Below are 23,526 nucleotides of genomic sequence, written 5' to 3'. Positions count from 1 at the left end.
TTATTTAGACAAGCATACAGTATTATGTCTAATCGTGTGAAAGGCTTCTAGACTGAAGGTCTCTAGATCCAGATACTAGTTTCAGTCGAGATGGCATATTTTCAACATTTAAGGAAGGGCCATGACAACCACCATGTATGTTTACGGCTGCATCTTGGGCATCTGAAGCTTTCCGTTGTCAGGTGTTTAAATGCCATTGGAGACTCTAAGCAGAAACTCTAGAATGAAATTGATACTGTAGTTGGTAATTTCCAAGGAGATTCCTTTTGCCCTTGTTTAGTGTCACACTTGAGAAAAGGTTGGTAGAGTGGATCGTGCCTCTTTCCGATTTGGGATCGCCTTTGCATGGTGGGTGATTTCTTCTGAATCATTCGTGGTTGGTCCAAGAATGGAGGACAGCATTAAGAAGACCCATAACAACATGAATTGACACAACAGTTTATTTCGCTTCTTGTTATTTCTCTAATGTTTGCATCCTCCCATCCGTCGTATGCATGAATCTACCTCATGTCTTCCATAATTAATATTTTCTTCTTAGAAATTGCTGAATGGTCTAAAGTCAATGTGGAAGATCTGAGACCTTTACGCTTTAGTGGGTACTGTAGTAACCTTTAAAAAGCATAATTCTCACCTCTAGTTCCTGGCATAGAATGCAGATTTTCCTGGCTATAGGAAGTAAAAGTAATGATTGTCTGAAGGAAACATGCCTGATTTGGTTTATCTTGTTACTGCTAATGGTGGGGTTGCTTTTCTCCTTTGATATGGTGTTGTAACTGCCTACCCGCTTCTGGTGATTTGGATGTGGTTTGCTTGTGGGAGTAACAGAGTGTGGCCCCTGAAAGAAGGTGCAAGGAAGAGAGATGCATCGGAGAAAGAGTCTGACATGAGATGTTCCATTGAGTTATTTTGCACAGCGGCATTTGTAAAATCTGTTGGTAATTGTAGCCTGCAGCCTTCCCTCAGAGTTTCTTGGAAACGTGGCTTGCTTGAATGGTCTTGTTTTCTGCTGTTATTTTGCAAAAGTTCTATCCTAATTCTCACTGCCAGTTCTTAAAAGATCCAACACATCCCTTAACGATAACTTGTGAAAATCTGTATTTCATCTCATTTGCTATCAAAAAATCATTAAAATAAATCACTAGTGTGTTTCAATGTAATTGGTAAATACTTTCACAGTACCACCAACCCTTTCTCACAATTTCCAATCCAGAAACATACTCTTCGTCTGTTGATGTCCCAAAGTATCTTCCGTAGTTGTTGCCTCATGTGTCCACAGGGCAGAAACATACTTTTTTTGAGAAATTGGACTCCTTATCCACAACACAAGACATTTCCCACAGGCCGGCCCTCCAGAGCCAGCTTTGGGTCACCTCCCTCGCAGGGTGGATAATGGCCTTCTCCTGTGCAAGAATTAATGGCTCCACAATGTGCAATTTCCAGAAAATTAACTAGATATTTTGTCAATTCTGTCCCTGGCTTCATTTGTCAGACCTTACAGTGTCCAGTGACAAGTTAAAAGATTTTCCCTGACAAATGAAGTTTGCCACAGGTGACAGATCAGGAAAATGTTAATGTAACGGCCCTCTTATGCCGCCCAGATTTATTTGAAGCCATTAAGGCACCTCGGAATGGTAAGAGCCCCTGGCCTGGAATGGATTTTCCATTGAATTTTATACAACATGTGTTAATAAGTTTGATGTGCCCCTTTTGATTACAGCTAATCATGCTTTATCTTCGAGGTCACTTTGGAACGCGCGCTCGCGGATCTTTGTAGCCAGCATCCATTTCTCTTGATGCACAAAAGAACCTCACGATCCATGTATCTAAAACAGATGCCCATCCCTTGCCTCCATGACAGTTCTCACGTCGGCCAATCAATGATCAAGGAGCTACCTTTACATTCAGAAATGATTAGAATTAATTATGGCCTGTAATGAATTTGATTTGTCAGAGACGTAGAAGTTCCATTAAATGGATATTTTCGATTGAATAAGATGGGTTCACCAGAATGCTGTCTGGCTAACAGCACTTGAATTAGTTTGCCAGAGTGCCTATTTTTTTGAGAAACCAAAAAATGGATGCAAGGCTTTTAATACAACTCCGAATAATATTCAAATTTTTGCCATTGCGCTCGTCATGCAATAATCTCTCTGATGTTCTACGGGATGGAATCTATTTTGCGGCACAATTCAGAGTGGCCCTGCCAGTGTGTTTGTACTTTGACCAGTGAAATAAGTTGGCACTACTGTTGTTTTTGTATGGAGGAATAAGGATCAATCTATATTTCTGCAGAGTATTAGACATCATTGAAATGTGTTACCGGTCCCTGAGTCAGTGCTTCTTAACTGATTCTCCTATTACAGACAAGTGCTTGAAGCAGCATTCATCCTTTCTTGGCTGCTCTTATGTAGGCCCTCGTGACCGCAGATATGTGTCTGCTTTTTTAGGTGTAGATGGGATTTCTTGCTTTGTGCCTTGGGGACAGCGATCAGGAGTCTATCTGGACATCCGCCTGCCACTCGAGGTTGAGTAGACTGGTGTGTACAATGAAAGGGCTCAGGTCAGTTGTTCTTTACTTACTGATGCCACTGCTTTGGTGGCCTTTAAGATTGGTTTTTCCTTTTTAATATTATAAAATGAATCAAAGCAGCATTTCTAAAATTTCTGAGCTCTCTATTTTGATAACCATCTGTACCCAGTCAATGTTTGTTTGCAGTCTGTCCCTCGCTCTTCTCTGCTGCCTGGACTGTTCTTTCTGCCACCCAAACCTGAGCTGTCCTCACGGCTGTCTCTGTAAGATCTCAGAAATGACTCCTTTGCTTCAATTTGGAGAAATGCTCTCCTGTAGCCAATCAAAAATCACCAAATCGCAATGTATTTGCCATCAAGTGATTATTACTTCCTTTTGTTTGTTTGTGGTGTTTTATAGTGTGTCAAGCCTCTCACATTGTGACTATTTAAGAGTGTTTTAGAGCCTAGGTGTTGGGGAAAGAAGTTCATGTGTTTGGTGTGTTGATCCTGTTATGGGCAGCTGTAGGGGCACTGGACATGGGTTGGATTTGGGATGAGGGGACTTGAAGCATCCACATGTGCCCATAGAAGAAGAATTTTGTAGTGTCAGCCGATGGTGGCTTTCGGGGAGATGATGCATGTTAAAAGAGGGGTTTCAGAGACCATGGCATTATTTCCAACAAATAACTGACACTACTCCTTTTTGTTTGTGTTGTGACTTTTGTTGTTCAAGAAAAAATAGCATATTTATTTATTTATTTTTCGAGCTTTATATATTGCGAAGTAGACCCGAAGGTATCGGAGCACTTTACAGAGATATCACAGCAGTAATAACGTGAGATACATGTGGAGTAAATTTAAATACATAGTGAAACTATGTAAAATGGAATACAATACATGGTAGGATATGTGGACAAATAGTTCGGAGGCAGTTAAGGTAGGGTGTTACATAATTGGGGACACGTGGATGCACAGAGCTGGCACAGTAGCAATTACATGAGTTACATATGGAGTAAACGAAAATACATAGTAACAGTAGATACAAGAAGAATACAGTTTATACAGTAGGAGTAGGATATGTGGACCAATCGTTTGGAGGTAGTTAAGGGAGGGTGTGTACGTTTTTGTACCAATGTTTTGCATTTATTACTCGGGGCAGAGCAGAAAGTGTACAGTTCCTTGTTCTGAATGAGGGTGGAAGAGTACTGGATGTGCCCGTTACAAAAACGTAGTGAAACACATTTCACCTATTATCTACCTATTCCGGCCAAATAGTTGCAGTTCCAGCTGCATAGTCTGAATAAGAAGAGGATCAGCACAAGCCAGTCGAAACATTGTTCTGAACGGTGTGGACATGTTTGTCACTCGCAGGCACTTGCACCCATCCAAAAACATAAAACTTGTAGTGGAAAGAAATTGTACGTCTTTTCGCTTCATGTATCAAGTAGTAACTACACGAAGGTCTTTGCGCAATATTTCACACTATTTAATATGCTTATTAATTAATAAGTTGTGGTAAGACTGCGAGAATTCATTGTGTTGGTGACCTATTGTAAATTCATTAAGTGACAATGATGGCTCAAAGGCTACGAGGTTACCACATTATGGAATAGCAAGCATATCATTGTATTAAGAAGCGTGCGATCTGTTGTGGGTTTTGGGGTGTGCAGGGATGGGGCGCTCAAGCAGTGCGGTTTAAAGTATGGGGTGATGAATAAAATTGCTTAGTGATAGGACGGTGCTACCAGTATAGAGGAGAACCCTAAAACTTCTACAGGTGCTAGGCGGGAGAGGCCTTGGCACCAACAAATTCAAAGCACGTCCTTGGCACACATATGGTCAATGGTTCTGATAATACAGTAGTTAAAGACAAAAAGCGATTGACACCGGTAGTGTGTTGAAACCAATATGTTAGCTTTATGTAGTTCTTTTCTTTCAAGTTCTACAAACGCCAGCCGACACGTGTTTCATCAACAGGGCGATGCCTGTGACTCATCAGGGCTGTATCGGGCGTGTTGGTGGATCGGGGAACTGGTGATGTTCTCGATCCAGTCAGAGTGGATGGTGTGGTCGTAGGTATGGGTCAAAAAAGGGTAATCCTATGGGAGACGCAGTCGGGTACAACTGTGTGGCGGCAACCTCCGGGTAACGGGCTGCTGCGAGGATGTGGTGCGGGTGCATCTACGATCCACATCATCGTAGATGCACCCGCACCACATCCTCGCAGCAGCCCGTTACCCGGAGGTTGCCGCCACACAGTTGTACCCGACTGTGTCTCCCATTGGATCGAGAACATCACCAGTTCCCCGATCCACCACCACGCCCTATACAGCCCTGATGAGTCACATTGTTTCAACACACTACCGGTGTCAATCACTTTTTGTCTTTAACTACTGTATTATCAGAACCATTGACCATACGTGTGCCCAGTACGTGCTTTCAATTGTATTAAGAAGCGTTCGGTGCAACAGGTAGAATATGTCAGCAGGCACCATTCTGAAAGATGCAGACTGTATGATATTGCCCACAGGTAGCTGAGCTCATCTGGGATCAGAGATGGGTCCTCTGTTTGCTGATACTCGCCTTCCCACCTACACCCACTCCTCCCCTTTATGAAAGGCTTGTATGAAGCGTTTTCTGTTCAGTAATCGTCTGGCAATGTGGCTGTGTTTTCAAGAACAGGTTAATTGTCCCATAGTGTAGGGCTATGCCCTTCGGGTGACCTTCGCATATGTTTTTGCCACTTTAACCTGTTTGTGGGTTGACTGTGTGTGGTCGTGTGTAGGGGGCTAGTTGGTACTTAGTCAGGGTTGGGTGGAGTTGCATCCTGGGTTTAAGTTACTGTGTATCTTGTTTTTCATGGTAATGTTGTGTTGTGGTTCTCTTTGTAGTCTGTCTGTGTTTTCTTTTCGGAGGGCAGTGCAGACTGCTTCATAGGAGCTGCGCATGCACCTCTAGCAGGGCTTGGTGAGCTGTTATCAGTGATGGTTTCTTGATATGAATTGTGTGTCAAAGGCTGGTCCTCTGAGATGTTGGTCCCTTGAGCACTGTATTTAGTGAGAGCCGTTTGTTGTCTGAGTCCAATTAGGATTACCTCTGGATCTTTATTTTTGGCATCCTAACTGAGATTGTCCTCTGGATGATGGACCAGAAACCACAAAAATCGATTTGTCGTTCTGCCAGGCGTCCAGTATAGAATAGTAGGAGGTCCTTGCAGACTCGTCTCCTCAGTTGGTACAATTGGAATGGTGCACTCTCAACTTGTTGGGAAGAAATCAAAGCTGGTCACATAACCAAAGAATGTGGAAATCAGATCAGAAGGTACAAGACGACCTAACGAGCGGTGGACTATCGTTGGGATGGATTAACATTTCTAATAACGGGAGCCTTTCTAGAGATTTGACGGTGCTGTGGATGCAGCACAAACATGATCTGATCTCTAACTGCAGATGTTGTTTGTGGCTTACAGTGGATGGATGGAAACTGTGTGACTGGCATCACCTCCAGGAATTGATTATGTTTTCCAGAATGTTCTCAACACGTAGAGTTCTCTTTAAATGTTAATCATTTTTTCTGTGGAAAGTCAGTGATATTACTGGTATGGTTTCACTGACACACAACCTGTGCAAGGGAGCATTGCACCTTGATGTAAAGGGTGAATTGATTGCGATTACCTCTCAATTCTTCCTTATTGTCTACTCTCTCAATTTCCACTCTGTACTTCAAGAAATGTAAACCTGTGCATGGTTATATTTTTGTTCTGAAATTAACTTTTTAATTGCATTATTGGTGATTGATGGGTATGGGCATATTTAACTTTTTTGACCCATTTAAAAAGGAATAGTGCTCCCTTTTGATGCCAGATTTTCTGCGTTGTATTGTGGCGCTCCGGACTGTGAGTCTGAAGTTTCAGTATTAATTGTGTATTGATGATCAACCTCTCCTGTCATACTAATAAAGCCACTAGTATGTTTAGTTCGGAACACAAAACAAAGTATAAATCATCCCACTAGAAATTAAATGCATTATGCTTGCTTGAAGCATCACCGCCTTGTGTTTGCCTTCAGACTTGCTTTGCTGGTCTTGATGTTGTGGTCTCTGGTAGCAACAGTCATTTCCTGCTTGTGCCTCAGGACGTAGCAACACTGTGCTGACCAGAGCAGCAGACACAGGTTTGCCTCCAATCCATCAGTGCAAGCAGTAGTCCCTAGTCGGCACTTGTGGTCACCATTTTGGTGGACACCAACTGATGTGCCAGCAGGTGAGCACAGGTAGGCATCTCTGTCTGGTGGGCTTGTCCAGGTGACCCACCCTGCAACCTTCACCTAAAGCAACGCTACTCATGGCCCATCCTTTTCACAATCTCTGATTTCAGCAGTGGTCATAGATGCGGCAAGTTACCTGCAGCAGAACAACTTAATGATGTGTGTGCCCTATAAACCCTCAAGAAGGATAATGCATCATTTATTTGAAATTGAACACCATATAACCAACTTAGTCAGGTTTTCTGCCATTTAAATGAAAAAATAACATTCTTTTTGTAACATTGGAAATGTTCAGATTTTAACAAGTAGCTTCTCCGATCCGAGATAATTCGGGCTAGTCACATCCCATTCGCGCTCAGCCGCCCACAATCTCACTTGAGTGGTGATGCTGGGGTGGGAGGTCCAAGCATCAGAATCACATTGTTCAGGACGCCTTGGGCGAGCCGCACCTTCTGTCTCCTCCATCATGGAAGCTGATCCAGAGGACCAGCATAAAGTTTACTTCATGAGAATCTGAAATAGAAGTCAATAGCATTTAGCACTGCAAATTAATAATGGAAATATCGAGATTAAGCACTTATTCTGAAAGTATGTGTCTGCTTCTAGATACTGTTAATGTAGTTTTACATCCTGAGAGAGCGATTCTCTACAAAAGCATGAAGTGGAGCAACCAATGTTGAACCCCAAGTCTACGGAGTCGGGATCCTAAACACTCATTGAGCTGCCAGGAAGTAATTGGTGTAGATCTGCTCTCTCTTGAGCTGCAGGGTAGGGACGTTGCCGAGTTCTCTACATTTGCAGAGAGATCCACTGTTTCCTCTTTGGGTGCAGTACATCATTAATGGGCACTTCATTTCAAATGCTTTTTTTTCTACCCGACTCTGCACACATAATAATGAACATATGCTTTCTCCCCAGGGCCACGTTGGAACCACAGCCACTAAAAAGATTGATGTCTACCTCTCCATGCAGACCAGCCAGGATAAGCTCCTACCCATGACAGTAGTGACAATCGCCAACGCCAAGGTGCATGACCTCATTGGGCTGATATGCTGGCAGTACACCAGTGAAGGACGGGAGCCCAAACTCAAGTAAGACTTTAAGCGTCATGTCTGTTGCGCCGCTGTTTGGTCTTGAGATGGCTTCTCATCTTGGTCAACTTCAGAGAAGGATTGTGTGATTCTGTAGCATGTGCCCTGCTGCTCTTAACATGTGCTGACTCTGTTTAAGAGGATGCATTGATGCCACTTCATCTGACTCCGCTGCAGGTCGTTCCAGATGTCAGGATGTTGTTTAAAAAAAAATACTTATCAATCCCGAAAACAATACGGAAGAGGTTAACAAACTGCTTAGGGACATAAGTGGAAATCCTGCCAGCAACATCTTGTGGCAGCAAGAGAATGGTTTAATCAAAGAAAGGGGACTGTGAGCTTTTTTAAGGTCCCAATCAAAGTCAACACCAACTTGGGTATGCAGTTCCTATGAGGAGAGAGCAAGGGAGGTATCTGAAAAGACAATAGGTTGTCCTCGAGGGAAAGGGGAATCCCTCCTTTTTCAGGGCCCTAATTCCGAAAGGAGGGATTCCCCTTTCCCTCTTTTCCTAGAGGACAACCTATTGTCTTTTCTGACATCTCCCTTGCTCTCTCCTTATAGGACCTGCATACCCTTGTTGGGTTTAGCAAGAGAATGGTACCTTATCAGAGTGATTGGAAGAGGGAGGGAGCCAAAGAAACCTAACCATCTCAATACAGGGAGCACCAGCAGCTTTATAGAATTTCTAGCTGCTTTGCCTTTAGAAGATACTACATATATTTACAACAGTGTACACATCAAAAGGTTTCTATTGATTTCTGTATGTTCATAATTTATAGTTGTAGCTGGTGATTTCTCTTATGCTATTTTCTTTTTCAGGCTCTCTCACTATTTGTTGCCCCTCATGATAGTGGGGAGCATGAAAGGGAGATATCCTCAGTAGATAGCAGGAAGGCAGTGTAAGTCTCTGAAAGGAAGCAAACAGTTTCTCCTTATAGAGCAAACTAAGGACGATAAAGGAAAGCAAAACATCAAGATTTGATACTACAGAATATTTTGAGGAAACTAAAGCTTGCAGTTCCAAAAGAGACTGGGCTATACGGTAGGCTCGTTGGTCAGTTTAAGAATATATTTTTTGTTTGCTCATCTTGTAGGTCATTAAGAGAGTGAAGCCTCAGATGTTAGACATTTGTACCTGAGGGCCTAGTGTGTTGAGGTAGTTAAGATGCCCTCAACGTCTGATTTCTCTCTGAGCTTGTGAAAGTCTGGTCTCCCACTCTGAGCGTCATCTTTTCTGAAGAGGGACCTGGACTGCTCAGCTAAATGTAAGTGTTGGTGCCATACCTTATACCTAGGCAAGGTGGCTTTGTGAGTTAAGAGTTCCATTGTACAAACTAGGTACATGTTGACGTCGTTGATACTTTGTCGATACTACACCTCACAAGTAAGCCACGTTTCATCTTTCTTTATCAGTGAAACACTTGTGTTGTGAGATGGTGTTGAATGGCAAAGATATGTGACTGTAGGACAGGCAGCAGTGCAGTGTAACAGTATTTTGAGGAACTATCTGCCCCTTAACCCAAATGTGTTGCCTCTGTTTGCTTGTCATACAAGATATTACCTTTTCAGAGTATCATGAAAGCATTTTGAAAAAGCTCTTTATTTACCTTAGAGCGTGAAGCTGCAAAGTGAACAAACACTGGTGTATTGTTTGTCTCACATTTGCAGCAGACTTCTTTTTGCTATATGACTCAAGCATTTTGTAGCGTTGCCATCACACGAGTATTGACAAAGTTGTAGTTTGTCGTGAAGTGCATATTTTCTGTTGACGGCTATGCAACGAGCTAAGCTGTTCAGTCAGGGTTCTTCCCTTGAGCTTTCACTCTTTGCTCATGGTTACAGATAATTAGACATATAATATATTCTTGTTTTTTTTTCTCTCATCTTTGCCTATGAAGTGTTGTCCAGGGCATCCTGCTCAAACACGTATTTTCCCCTGCCTCATTATACTATGCTTTAGTCCTTCACCATGGCAATGAGTTTACAGAGTTGTGCTGCATGAGCTTGGTTCTTGCTTTGTTTGTTACATTAATGTGGCATTTGAAGTTTGCTAGGTTTATGATCTCTTCAGATCTTCGCAGAACAGTACGCAATTACAGCTCATCCAGGTGGGCTTCTTTGTACTTATGTTATCTCTACATTACTCGATTTCTGAATTCCAACTTCTTCTCCATGGTGGTTACTGAAGCTCAAATTGGAGTTTTTGTGTTAAGGTTACACTTTACTTTATGGTCTTTCGCAACTTTATATTTGGTTACCTCATGTTTGATCTTTGCCTTTGTTCAGGGTTGGCAGCAGTGGAGTCTGTGTTCAATCCAGTGTATTTAATTATTAAGATTGTCATGCTATGGCTGCAGTCCAGCTTTACATGTATTGGCCAATCTCTCTCTTTCAATTAAATGATATTGGACTTCCTGGGTTCTGTCCATTATACATTTAATGGTGGTGAGAGACTTCAACGTAGATATGTTCAATTATATCTACGTAGTCTTCTTAGCGAAGCCACATGCCATAATAACTTGAATTGAACGCACACAATTTGCTCAAGACATGCACCCGTTTACTTTAAATTCAGCTATTCTGATCCGTCTTCCATTCTTTGCCAGTTTCACATCGTCAGCCCAAGGATGGTGTAGTACCCGAGAAAATTGGTTCACCTCTGGTTGGTGAAAGAAAAGTCTACTCCTAACAACGAAAGAAGCTTTGCTGAGTCCACAAGTTTATTATAATGTCTAGAAAATCAGCCTGCTTTAATGCCTCTCCCTGCAGCTGCAAAAGCAATTGTCACCAACTTGAAACTAAATGGTGGAAGTTGATTTGCTGATGTGCTTTGGATCACCATGACGAGGTGCCGGAAAGCCATCTTTGTAGCAGCAAAGAAAGACACAAGTCACAGTCAGCTTCTCCATTACTCAACCTCTGGACTCCTGAGTTATTTGTTCCGTCTACATTCTTCCTTTCATTTAATCGCATACCAAGTATAGAACTATGTGAGCAATATCAGGTTTCTTTATCTAAATTATTTCAGATATCCAAATTTCCCCAGCTGATGTAAAGAGTGAGGACAAAGATGAAGCTTTATCTTTCCCCCATCTATTGCATTCTGAAAGGGATATATTCTCTGTAAGTAAGTTAGTTGGTCAGAGTACTTCATGGCACTGTGCTTCAGATGTGGAAAGTCACAAAAAGAAACTGACGCCAGCGCTCTGGGGTTGGACATTTTATAGGCACCGCACCCATCACTGCCGCCGCGGGCACAGACAATGATGCGGAGTCGAACACACTGTACTGCTCACGAAAAGTTTCCGGATCCAGATTGATGCCTGGGGATTATCCTAAGGTAAGGAATCTGCGGCGTAATTGAGTCTCTGAGATAAGGCATTAGCAAGGGTAATAACATGATCGTTATGGCCTGAAGCTCTGTATAACTTGCAATAAATATAAGGAGCATGAGACCGAAGAGTGGATCCTTAACTTTGAGATCCTTAGTAAAGAGCTGAGGTAGAGCATACAAACTGACGAGCCCATTGCTGTCGGCAGTAATTGTGCTCTAGCATCTGTCTTGCATGAGAGGACAGGGGAAGTGTTGCATTTGGGGTGGAGATGGTCGTGTCACTTACTATGGTCGCTACCATCACCTTCGCATACTTGTGTTCTCTGACGCTGCAAATTACTGCTGCAGCAAACCATGGTGGCCCGAATCTGGCCGCAATGGATATGTTCACCATACTTCATTAGACTTCCCAATAATGGCCTCAACGAGATGAAGAAAAGCTCCACGGAAAGATGTTGTGTGACCAGACCAAGAGAGGACTGATTCGAAGCAATTTATTCCCCCCTCTTGGAGACCTTTTGTGACCCTGATGAAGTCCACATACTCACGTTAATCAGAACTCCAGCCAAGATTCGGACATGTTAGCCATAGTAAGTCATATAAACTTTGCTTTTCCTTATGTTTGTCCATGGTAGAGTAAATGATGCTGATCAAGCCTCAATTCAAGTTTGTTGCTGTCGGATATGAATTTTGTCACCATCTAACACCAACACTTTAATCCCGAAATGCTGGCTTACTCTTGTTAAGTGATGAAGCCCCATAGGGTAAGGCAATAATCAAAGGAGAGTGTCACCACCTGAAAAGACTTACCTATGGGTAGTCTCTGCTAACTAACCCATTATTAGGTGAGAAATGAACTGAACCTGCCGAGCTGGTTATTATTAATATAACCGCTTTGAGAGCTCTGAATGATGGTGTTGAAATGTACTTTGCATTGTATATTTTTATGCGGCCTTGACTGCACACCCGCTCATTCATCATTATTTTGTCATCACCGTGTACACACGCGTATCCGTATCATTCTACATCTATTTAGGAATTTAATGATAAATATATGAAACCAGATGCAGGGATGTGTGAATCATGACTTGGAACACACAACCAAACAAAGGAATAAATCATGTCATCGTTGACAGCACTGGAGGGGAGGGGGGCTTGAACCATTTGATATCCTCTTCTCTCGCTAGCCCAGATATATCTAGTTGTGCTTCTCTTAGGTCATCCTTTAAGTGGGTTTCCAGACCGCCGACAACGGCTCTGTTGTTTTAAGAGAATTCTCTTTTTTAGCTTGACTATGTAGAATTAATTTTTATACGCTGTTTTATCCTGTTTTTGGATGTCATCTGTACTTGTGCTCCAAACGGTTTAATACTATTTTAACTGTATATATTTGTGTTTTTATCTTTTGTATACTTTGATGGTGTTTTGTACAAATGACCGAATAAAGTAAAATGATGATGATGCCTGAATAATAAAGAAAGAGCTTTGCATTAAACCCACACACCGGCTCTGTGGCCTGCATGTTCTACCAGGCTAGGTCGCTTGGACACCCCACTAACGGGATCAACCCGCCGAGGGCGATGATTTCATCCGGGTACAGTGTACTCAGGAAGCATACTCACTGTTCACTTTGTGGAGGCATCCAAACCAGCTCTCAGATTAATTCTCTCACTTGCCAGCAGTGTTTGGTGGGATTTTTCAAGTCTGTAAGTAGTTGTACGTTTTATGGTATGCACTGCTGTAGGTTACCAGTTTCTTAGATTTGCAAAAGTTCAATGCATTTTGCGTCATTTTAAACAACTGTATTTGAGCCAGGAAGCCCCTACCTCATAAGTAAAGTCCATCAGGGACCATTGATTTACACTGAAGCCGTCCCCTTTGTGGCTCTTTACTGCATTGTAATCCAGGCAAGACTGCGTTTTATGGCAATAATTTACAGTAGAAGGACAGACTTATCTGTTAACACATCTATGTACGATCCTCGTATTTTAAAATAAATCCAGGCATTGTGCAAGATCTACAAATATAAGCCTGAATACTCAGCAGAGAAAAATAAACATGTAGGTTTGTTTTTCTGTTTTCAAACCTTTTTTAAGGCTCATTTTTTCCTTTGCCGAAGAAAGGGGCTCACAACAGAGAACTTGGCCCTGAAGGAGAGCCAGAGCTGTCTGCTGCGGCACTGGGCAGGAGCAGGTTCTCGCCTCACATGCTGTGAACTAACTTCACTGCTGGGAGAGGGGTAAACGCATGCCCATAACCGTTGTTCGTTTCCCTCCCCTCACTATGGGCTCTCACCTGTGGCTAAGTTACTCAATTGTTGGAATGGGTTATTAACAGCTGTTCATGCCTGCAAATGATGGCACTTATGCTTAAGTATCCGTTCTCCTGCAGTAGAGTAGACACTTGACCTATAGCAGTAACTAAAGATGTTAATGAGGAACCAGGAGAGCTGCTGGTAATTAGTGCAGTTATCCGGGCAAGGAGTGACTAAATGTTGTTTGGTTGGAAATAAGATGCAGGGTGGGCAGGGCTTCCTCATGACCGTCTTTTAAGACATTAATTGCTCTGTTATACGCAGCGCCCCCTTTTGCTCCACCTTGGCCATTCTCCAACGCCGGTGGCCACAGAGTTTTCTTTCAGTTGGGTAGACGTGTCCTAAACCGTCCTCCCGAGTGGGTAGCAAATGCTGGATTAACTCTTATTCTGTCTTGAGTTGAAGCCACATTTCCTTTTAAAGACATTTCAAGATGTCCTGTGACATGAAGAGACTTGAAAGGACAAGATCCAAGACGAGTATATGGGATGGGTTCCATCATACGGGTGGTAGTGGGATCTACTGACTAGTTCTGGCTCTTTAATGGTCTGTAGGCTTTTTGTTTTTCACCATCGTACCCGGACTTTTGGGCAGTTGCTTCTTCTTGATATTCCCAATTCTTTGAGAGTCCAGACAGGTTTATGGATAGCTTAGTAAAGTCATCGTTAAGATCCTCCCTAAACTGTAATTTCCCCAACGATGGAAACATTCTCAAGCTAGATTCCTCGTCAGCCTCCTAAGAGGTCAAGAAATATTTCAACTGTGTTGTGTGCCACCATTAAATATTTGAAATTAGGGCATTATTTACACATTTTAGTGATTGTGCATGGGCAGGTTTTTAGTTAATATGAAGAGTCTTTGCAGGAAAGCTTTGCTGGGGTTTTGCATGGCCATCGTCTTATGAGAGGCTTCTCCAATAGGAGAAAGAATCACCTTCCCTTCACTTTTAATGAGTTATTTTTTTACAAATGCAATTGCTCTTTGGTGGTGTGGTGTCCTCCTACACACGTCCTGAACTGGTATGAAACTGGACCCTCAAAAGAAGGAGAAAGGACACACAGCAGAGCCAAAGTAAATGGAGAAGAATACCTTATTATCCACTAGATCCAGGACTATATCTAATTTGAGGCTTGTCTGCCTCTCACCATGGGTCACTGGTGACCTGTAACCCACTTAGTGTGCTGCACGCAGCTCAGTCACTCACTGAGTTTGCTACTCTGACAGGAACACACCCTCAATCAGGAGTCTACAGGACTTGAAATGAGGGATGAGATGTAACAGGCCACCTGCATTGGCCCATCCAGTGCAGACTGCTTCTGATCTCCTTGCCCTCCACCAGCCATAGTCTTAGGGCCTGGCCTCCACAACTGGTGACCACACCAGGCAGCTGGGCAGGTCTTAATATGTCTCAATTTATCAGTAGGTTGATGAGCACTGTGAACTCCTTCACCGGTCTGTAAAAGGAGAGCGCAACCATCAGAAGCCTAGACCCAGGAAGGACAAGCAACAGCTCATTAGATCCCTTGTTAGAGGAGCTTCCATCGTCTGAAGAAGCAGTGCGTAACCATCAGAAGCCTTGAGCCAGTAAGGACAGGCAACAGCTCATGAGATCCCTTGTTAGAGGAGCTTTCATCGTCTGAAGAAGCAGAGCGCAACCATCAGAAGCTTTGAGTTGGGAAGGACAAGTAACAGCTCATGAGATCCCTTGTTAGAGGAGCTTTCATCATCTGAAGAAGCAGAGGGCAATCATCAGAAGCCTTGAGGTGGGAAGGACAAGTAACAGCTCATGAGATCCCTTGTTAGAGGAGCTTTCATCGTCTGAAGAAGCAGAGCGCAACCATCAGAAGCTTTGAGTTGGGAAGGACAAGTAACAGCTCATGAGATCCCTTGTTAGAGGAGCTTTCATCATCTGAAGAAGCAGAGGGCAATCATCAGAAGCCTTGAGGTGGGAAGGACAAGTAACAGCTCATGAGATCCCTTGTTAGAGGAGCTTTCATCGTCTGAAGAAGCAGAGCGCAACCATCAGAAGCTTTGAGTTGGGAAGGACAAGTAACAGCTCATGAGATCCCTTGTTAGAGGAGCTTTCATCATCTGAAGAAGCAGAGGGCAATCATCAGAAGCCTTGAGGTGGGAAGGACAAGTAACAGCTCATGAGATCCCTTGTTAGAGGAGCTTTCATCATCTGAAGAAGCAGAGGGCAATCAGCAGAAGCCTTGAGGTGGGAAGGACAAGTAACAGCTCATGAGATCCCTGAAGTAGTTTGTGTGGGGTGAGCAGGAGAATCATGAGCTGGGGGGCAGACGTAGCTCAAATTGTATCTTGCATCTCCTCTTCCCTTCTATGCCTCTCTCATGGCTGCCTCTTGCCCAGAAAGGAAGTCCAGTGCTTAATTTGAGCCGGTGGTTGCAGGAGGGGCTCACAGCACTTATTTTGCCTCATTAGACTTTGACCCAGAGAAATAGGGGAAAACACTAAAGAGGAAAAGGAGAAGAGAAAGATTGGAAACCGTGACAAAGAAAAAAACAGGGATTAAAAAGAACTGAAGAGAGTGAGAAAAAGGGGCAGGGAATGTTGGATGGTGGATCAAAGAAGCATGAGGTGGAATCAAGACTACGAAGCTTTGGTATTTGCCACCCATAACATTAAATAGCGCCGGTCACAGGTTTCTCAGCAAAACTTTGGGCTCAACACTTATTCGTTTACAAATAAAGCACCGGAAGTAGCTGGTGTTCTGTGCTGTCCTTTCCCAGCCGCCATGGCTGTCCCAGCTGCAAAGGTAATCAGCGTCAGTTACTTTGCTCTTCTACCTCCATCATGGTTGCCCTTCCCTAACTCGCGTCTGCTTCTTTCCACTGTACTTCATACAGCTCTTATAGGACACTGGAAACATCAGAACCTTAAAAATCAGGGACCGAGCTGCACACATGCGTCCGCTTTGTTTAACTTGCGCTCTTTGATACAGGGGTGAGGGTGTATCCGTGTCCCTTGCTTCTGGTTTGCAATGGCCACTACTTCACAGCATGAGGTGTGCTAGTGAGATCACCACTGGGCTTGACTGCTTTTGTCTACTGGTGAAAATGAACAGGGCAGGTGGTGCTTTGTCATTCTGATTCCATTGCTCCCTCCTCAAGTGGCAGAGAGGGACCATAGCCAACTATAAGTTGTGGTAAAAGCCGCTGGTGTCCTTGAGTAAATGTGATTCAAAGGACCTGTGGCCAACCCCACTTTGCATATGGCTGAAGGCCGTGTACGGCGTGGGGTTGGCTGCCTGTGAGGGCTTAGACTCCTGCGTGAGGTTGGACCCGGGGCCTGGCATCAGGCTCAGACATGCGGCAACCCCATGCTGTGCATGGCCAAAGGCTGTTCGTGGCTTAGGATTGGCGTTATAGTAATAAATATCACTTTACATTTAAAAAAAAAGAAAAATAAAAGCCCTTGAAATGTACTAAAGAAAAAACAAAGGTCAAAGTGGCATTATAGTTAGGTGACAATGTAAGCTAAAAAATACAGTTTAAATTAACAAAGCCACTGAATTTCATCAGTTATAGTTATCTCAAGGTACTATTCCCTTTGCCATGCACTGGTAAGCACTGCAACAATTACACCATGACAGGTTTTGCGACGTAGCTTGCGCCCCGCCATGCAGTGTTGTCATCATTGATGTCCTTTCAGATGCCATCAACATTCATGTCCTTTCAGATGCCATCAACATTCCAGGGAGGAGCGTGGCATATTTTTTATTTTGAGGGGGTTGGGGGTGATTTTATGAAGGTTCATCAGATGACGCCAACTTCATTAGCAAACCAAAGATATACTTCCCAGTGGCGATTGCCCTTGGGTAATGTGTGTGAATATATATATATATATATATATGTATATATGTATATATATATGTGTATATATGTATATATATATGTGTATATATATATGTATATATATATATATATACATATATATATATATATATCTACAGCACATCTATATGGTTGCCGCCTTTCGATGAAGCTGCAGAAAACTTTCCATTTAAAAAAAAAAAAAAGTCCATCCATTTTGGGGTGTTCATGGCAAGTTTTGTTCAGATCTGTGTGATAGGGATGAAAAAAAGGGGATCCCCAAAATGACAGTTCAAGTTTAACTGCCATCGGATTCTTTGCTGTTCAATACAAAGATGAATGGCTGAACAGAATTAAACCAAACCTGTCATGTGAGTAGAATTGTACTCGCAAAATTAGCTTTGCTTGGTTTGTTGTAAATCTGTTATGTAGTTTTTGAGAAATAAGCATTTAAAAAGTGGTCCTGTCTGCACATGTAGAGGTTATAGTTTAGCGATATCTGAATTTGCAGATTCTCTGCGATTTACAAATCTTCTCAGGTTTGGGAGTCCAGTTTAAGAAACGGAGGCACACTATGAGGCAAAGAAGTTTCTTTTCGTTCACCGCTGCGGATTCATGAATCCGCTGCTCTCTGATTGGCTGACTGTCTTGTAAATCCAGCACACAATTTGCAAATCCTACTAATAGGATGTAAAAACAATTATTTTGTGCACTACAACTGGGCTTGGCCTGCCCCGTTGTGCATGGTCTTTGGCTGTGCGCAGCCAGTGTTGTCCGCCAGCATCTTGTTGAAGCCAATCCCTGCTGCACAGTCATAGTTGGTCGTCTGCGGTGGGTTGGGTTCAAGCCCAGTGTCCAACCGTGCTGCACACGGCCAATGGCCATGTACTTTGAGGGTTGGCTGCCATGGTGGGTGGGTGGAGGGCTTACCCGGAGGCTAATCCCCGCTGTGCACGACTGTGTTGGCACCGGGGCTGCAGATTAGCAACAGGGCCTGCAACCGGTTTGCGCTGAAGTCCACGCACAGCTGGTTTACACAAGTTTCACTCCAAGGCATAGCTGCCTGCTGAATGCGATTGAAAATACCCATAAATACACTGAAAAAAAGGTTGAACTGAAGTTATGGTCAGCTCAGATTGAACATGCAACGTATGTTTAAAAAAAACCTCAAAAATATACTTCAATAAACACAGTTAAAATGCAGTTGTTGTTACAGTTGTTGTTACAAAAGAAGAGCAAAAATGAATCAGAAATTAACCATAAGCTTCAGCCCATCACGCACTACTTATGATCTCGCATTTAATATCAGTCATCGCCTGTTAAATGACATCATTCATGACATCACCAGTGACGCCCCAAAACACTGAAAGAGTGACTGTCTTCAGTGTTTGCCTTGCAGGAAGGCGTACACGCAGTCAAATATTGCCTGAATTGGTTATTGTATAATAAGCCAGTGATTAAGGTTAATCTCTTTACCATGTAATGTTGGGAGAAGGCTGTCGGCTTGACAGATTTTTAAAAAAAAGTATATATTAAATCCAGAATCCCATTTATGCTATGTTTTTTTCAACTGTGTACACCATCTGTGACTGGGGCTGAATGTCGGAAAAGTTTCAGCGCTTCGGCCATCATCTCCTTGTGTTTACACTATGGACAATACCATTTCAACATGGATTCCTATTTCTATTTTAAACGTGTAACTACTTTTTAATGTAAGCTCATGCCTGCCATGTATGTGGCAGCATTTTCTTCATTTTTTTTGCAGCATTCCTTAAATTTATTTTACACGTGCATGTTATATTATGTCATTTATATGTATGTTTGATTGTGGATGGGTGAGTCGGTGAACGCAAGGAGTCAGTGGGTGGATGAAAGGCTGTATTAGTGCAATGATGAAAGATGGAGTGCATGTATCATAAGTTATTGAGTTCCTAAACTCACAAGACACTCTGTTGTAAACTATGCTACCTGCCATTGCCAGTGCGTGTTGGGTTTGTCTGCCTCTTCCTCCTTTCATGTACATTTTCTATTCCCCTCTTTTTCTCCATTTATGCCTTACTCTTTCTTACTCTGTCCCCTTTATTCATAGTCTTTCTCTTCTTTGCCCTCTCTCCCTGCTATCGAACTTCACTACATTCTTTCTTGGTTTGCCTCCCCCTCATCTCTGCTAATATCTTTTTTGTCCCCCTCGCTTTCTTTCCTTTCCTTTGTCTCTCCTTCTCTCTATCCCGGTCTTCCTTTATCCCCAACTTTGTCTCTTTCCCTTTTTGTTCCTCTCTCATTTCTTGCTGTTCTTTCTTTCTCTGATCTCTCTTTCGCTGGCCTCTACACTCTTTCTCGTCTACTCTAGCACAGTCTGTCTTTCTCCTTTATTTCGTTCTCTAGCTCCTCAATTTCTCTTTTCATCTCCTCCTTTTTCTTTCCTCTTTTTCTCCCCCGTTTCTCACTGTGAACGTTTTTGCTTTTATAGGATTTTAAGTCAGACGCTAATGTCCTTTTAATGCAGGTTTTGTACTTAATGAAGTATGGTTTGGATTTCTTTTGAGTGAACCTGTCAGCCAAACTGTGACAAATCAGTGTTTTCCTCCAGCAGCTGAGAAGTTAATGACTGTTTCCAATGAATAATCCTCGCATAGATGAATGAGTCTGATTTTTATTTATTAAACTCCCCTTCTTTTCTGGTTAGTTTATGGAGAGTTTTTGTCTGTACGGCTCTGCATTCCCTTAGCAGGTATACTGCAGCGTTTTATAAGCCATGCATCAATTGGAAAACTGTAATTTTCATGGAAAGGTGATAAAGCGGCAGTTACCAGACTGTTTTTTTTTATATAAAATAATCACTTATGACAACCTGCTGAAATTATTGACTCGCGCTTCAGTTTTCGAGTGCACTCCTGACCTGCTTATTGGAAACAATTATTACTTTACCAAAAAGCTACTTAAATGTAGCCACGCCCACTCTTATGTCTAAATTTCCACCCATGCTAAAGATTTTCTTTGTGGGGTGCGAATGGATTGCAATTTGTCATCCTGAAATTTCCATTATTATAGAATAAATGAATAGTCTGAGAACAGAATTTGAAATTCTAAGTATTAGAGGCAAAGTAAAGCCATGTACTGTGTAGCTTCGAGCTTTCGCTCCATTAAAGGTGTTGTAATGTACCTTACTTGGTTCAATCCATTTCCCCCTCCTGTCCTGTCCCAGTTGGAATGTTCGGAACTGGCTCGCCATCTGAAGATTCCACAGCTGACTCTAGCTTGTGATGGAGTATGACGCTTAGTAAATACCTTGCCTCTTCTCTGTAGAACACTGGCAAAGATTGTACACTGTGTGGCGACAGCCACACCATCACCCCCAACTAGTTCTCCGGCGGCAGCTGTACTTTACATCGTGCTCTGACGTGCATAATGGTGAGATTGCCGGGTGGTGCATTCACCTCGGATAGTATGGATTGATAAAGTTAGATTATCAGTATAGACTTACAAAAGGCTTCTGGAACAGTTGTCCATGCAACTGTTTAATAACCTAATTTGGTAACTGTTGTACCCTGTACATAGAGATACTGGAAACCATGTTGTATATTTCAAGTCTTCTTTATTGGTTCTAGTTCAGGGTACTATCAATCTCAGTTCAGCCATGAACCAGCTCCTACATCTCCTACACCAGCCCCACCAGGAGCAGCCTGCCTAGCTGCCCAGCCCATCTCCAACTGTCACCACTCATCCACACAGGCACCCAGGCATTCCATTCATCACAGTCACACCAACATTCCGATACCATCTCTCACTCTGGCTGAGCAGCTAGGAGGACCTAGCTTATTAAATATAAATGTAATACTTGGCAATCTTTCAATGGCTTGTTAATTAACTAAGACCAAGTGGTACAATCCACTGGCACCAATCCTTTACTCACAGCACTGATTGAGCTCTGTCTACGGTCTCTCCAAGCAGGCCTGCCCTATCCGTTATAACTTACATTTCATTTGCTCTCTGATCATCTCTGGACCAGCTCAGAGAGCTAGTGAACCTCACAGAAATAGCTCCAGTCTCATGAAGTGACCATTTCCATACCTCGTTGTCAATGAATAGTGATATGCTGACCAAACCGGTAACCAACTCCCTGTCTCACATGACAACATCCAAACAATGGAAGAAAGCTGTATGGAGAACTGTGACACCAACCGTACAAATAAATATACAGATGGACCTGACACGTTCAACAGAGAAGCTACGTGACTGGATAAACATTTTATTTGACCAGGTGATTGCCCGAGAATGTCAAAACAAGAAAAAAACAAAACTGAACAATGCTTGGATGAATTATGCTATAAAAAGAGACAAACACAAATCTCTACCCTTCAGTGCTCATGGTTCAGATCCAGGAGCCTACTGTCCAAAAACACATTCAGAATTACCACTGCTAAATGTCTCTCAAATGAACTACAGAAGATGATCAGAATTTCACAATTTAGATTGCACAACGACATCAACTCCTCAATCTCAAAGTTTGTATATAATTTATATCTAAAGCCAATGCACGAGATAAATACTTGTTAAATGAAAGAAAACAAATGCGATTTCAACAACCCCATAAAGTGAGCATATCAGAGGAAAAACGCACACCTGTGCCTACTCTGTCCTTCAAGGAAATGAAAGACACACAATGCCAGCACTAATCTGTCAGCCGGTGCACTCTAAGACCCTTGACCCCCCAAAGATGATCAGGAAAATCCTACTATTAACATCAGTAGCAATCCTAACACTGAATGTCCTCAAAAAGCGATTTAACCACAGGCACATTTCATTCATAACTCAAAGCATCCTACGTATAAGCACTACTTATGAAGATTAACTTGGACCCAACAGAGCACGATGGAACACCCAGACTGTTATCTACATATTATAGACAATCTCCTCCTGATCAAAGATGGAAATGTCCATTGCCTCCTCATGTTTCTGGATTTCCCAGCTGCCTTCAACAGAGTTGGCCACCCAATCCTCATATGCACCCTGGTGTCTTGAATGGGTTTCAATAGCAGTGTCCTTCATTGGTTTTCCTACAGTTCCAATCAACACTAGTTTGTTCACCTAGACACTTCTCAGTGCCAAAGATCCTTATCACCTATAGAGTCCCCCAGGGTTTCATACCATCTCCTGCCATCTTGAGCCTCTACATTGAGCCGCTGTGCTCTTCTCACAGATAACAGCATCAAAATTGACTAATATGCCAGTGATACAGAACTCTACTTGAAAGTCTCCTCTGCACCTGATATCCAATGTCTCAAACACTGCTTGCACATCATCTGGACCTGGATGTCCAGCACTTTCCTGAAGCTCAACTCAACCTATACCAAATTCTAGAAATAGCAAAAACCTGGTTCACTGATCTATAAACCGTGATGACTTTGTGCCATAACTTTCACTGATTGCCAAGTCATTTGGACACACCCGGGACATCAGCTTTACACTCAAGGAACTCATAGCAAAAAAACAAAGATGGCCTGGTAGCAGCTCTTTCTTCTACAGAAAGTGAAACTGTTTCTTCCAGAACGTAACTTTAAAACTACTGTTCAAGCAGTTGCATTCTCGCATCTGGATAATGATACTGTTCTCCGCAATGGCCTCCCAGAGTCCACACTGGTACACGTTAAGGTCATCCTCATCCAGGGCCTCAAGAGATATGATCACAGCACCCTCTTCCTGACGGAATCCATTGGCTCCCCTTGCTGGCCCACACAATCTTCAAAACCTTCTGCTTCATTTTCAAAGCCATCACAATAGCACCCATGCCTATTTTGTACACACGCTCATCATCTCTGCTCGTTCTTGGCACTTCTGAGACTGCAGACTAAGAAGTATAAAAAATAAATAAAAAAACAAGGCAGTAGGCCTTTTCCATCTATGCCCCCAGAATCTGTAATAACATCCCTGTAACCATCAGGACTTTACCCATCACTACTCCAACTCAGGAAAGAGTTGAAGTTGCACCTTTTTAAAGACCACTACATCACAATTCTTTAACAGTGCACAAACCAGCTAACTCTCTAATCGTTCATTGCCTTTATACTTGTCGTTGATCCTGTACAGCTCTCCGCTGCCTGTTGGGTAGGTTCGGACCACAGAAATTCCACATACATACATACATCTGAACAACTACAGACCCATATCCAACATACC

At 42.7% G+C, this 23,526-nt stretch overlaps 1 protein-coding gene across 2 annotated transcripts in view; it reads left to right on the top strand.

Annotated features, from left to right (window-relative positions):
- Positions 1–23,526, top strand: part of MAPKAP1 (MAPK associated protein 1) — a 733,860-nt gene that overhangs the window by 298,431 nt on the left and 411,903 nt on the right. For both annotated transcript variants that reach the window (XM_078646092.1, XM_078646093.1), the window contains exon 5: positions 7,695–7,867. In XM_078646092.1, coding sequence (XP_078502218.1) covers positions 7,695–7,867 — 173 coding nt within the window. The remainder of the gene's footprint in view (positions 1–7,694; positions 7,868–23,526) is intronic.

This window comes from Lissotriton helveticus, chromosome 5_1 (genome assembly GCF_964261635.1).
Source record: "Lissotriton helveticus chromosome 5_1, aLisHel1.1, whole genome shotgun sequence".
Classification (NCBI taxonomy): Eukaryota; Metazoa; Chordata; class Amphibia; order Caudata; family Salamandridae; genus Lissotriton; species Lissotriton helveticus.
This window is presented reverse-complemented; position numbering and strand designations above follow the sequence as displayed.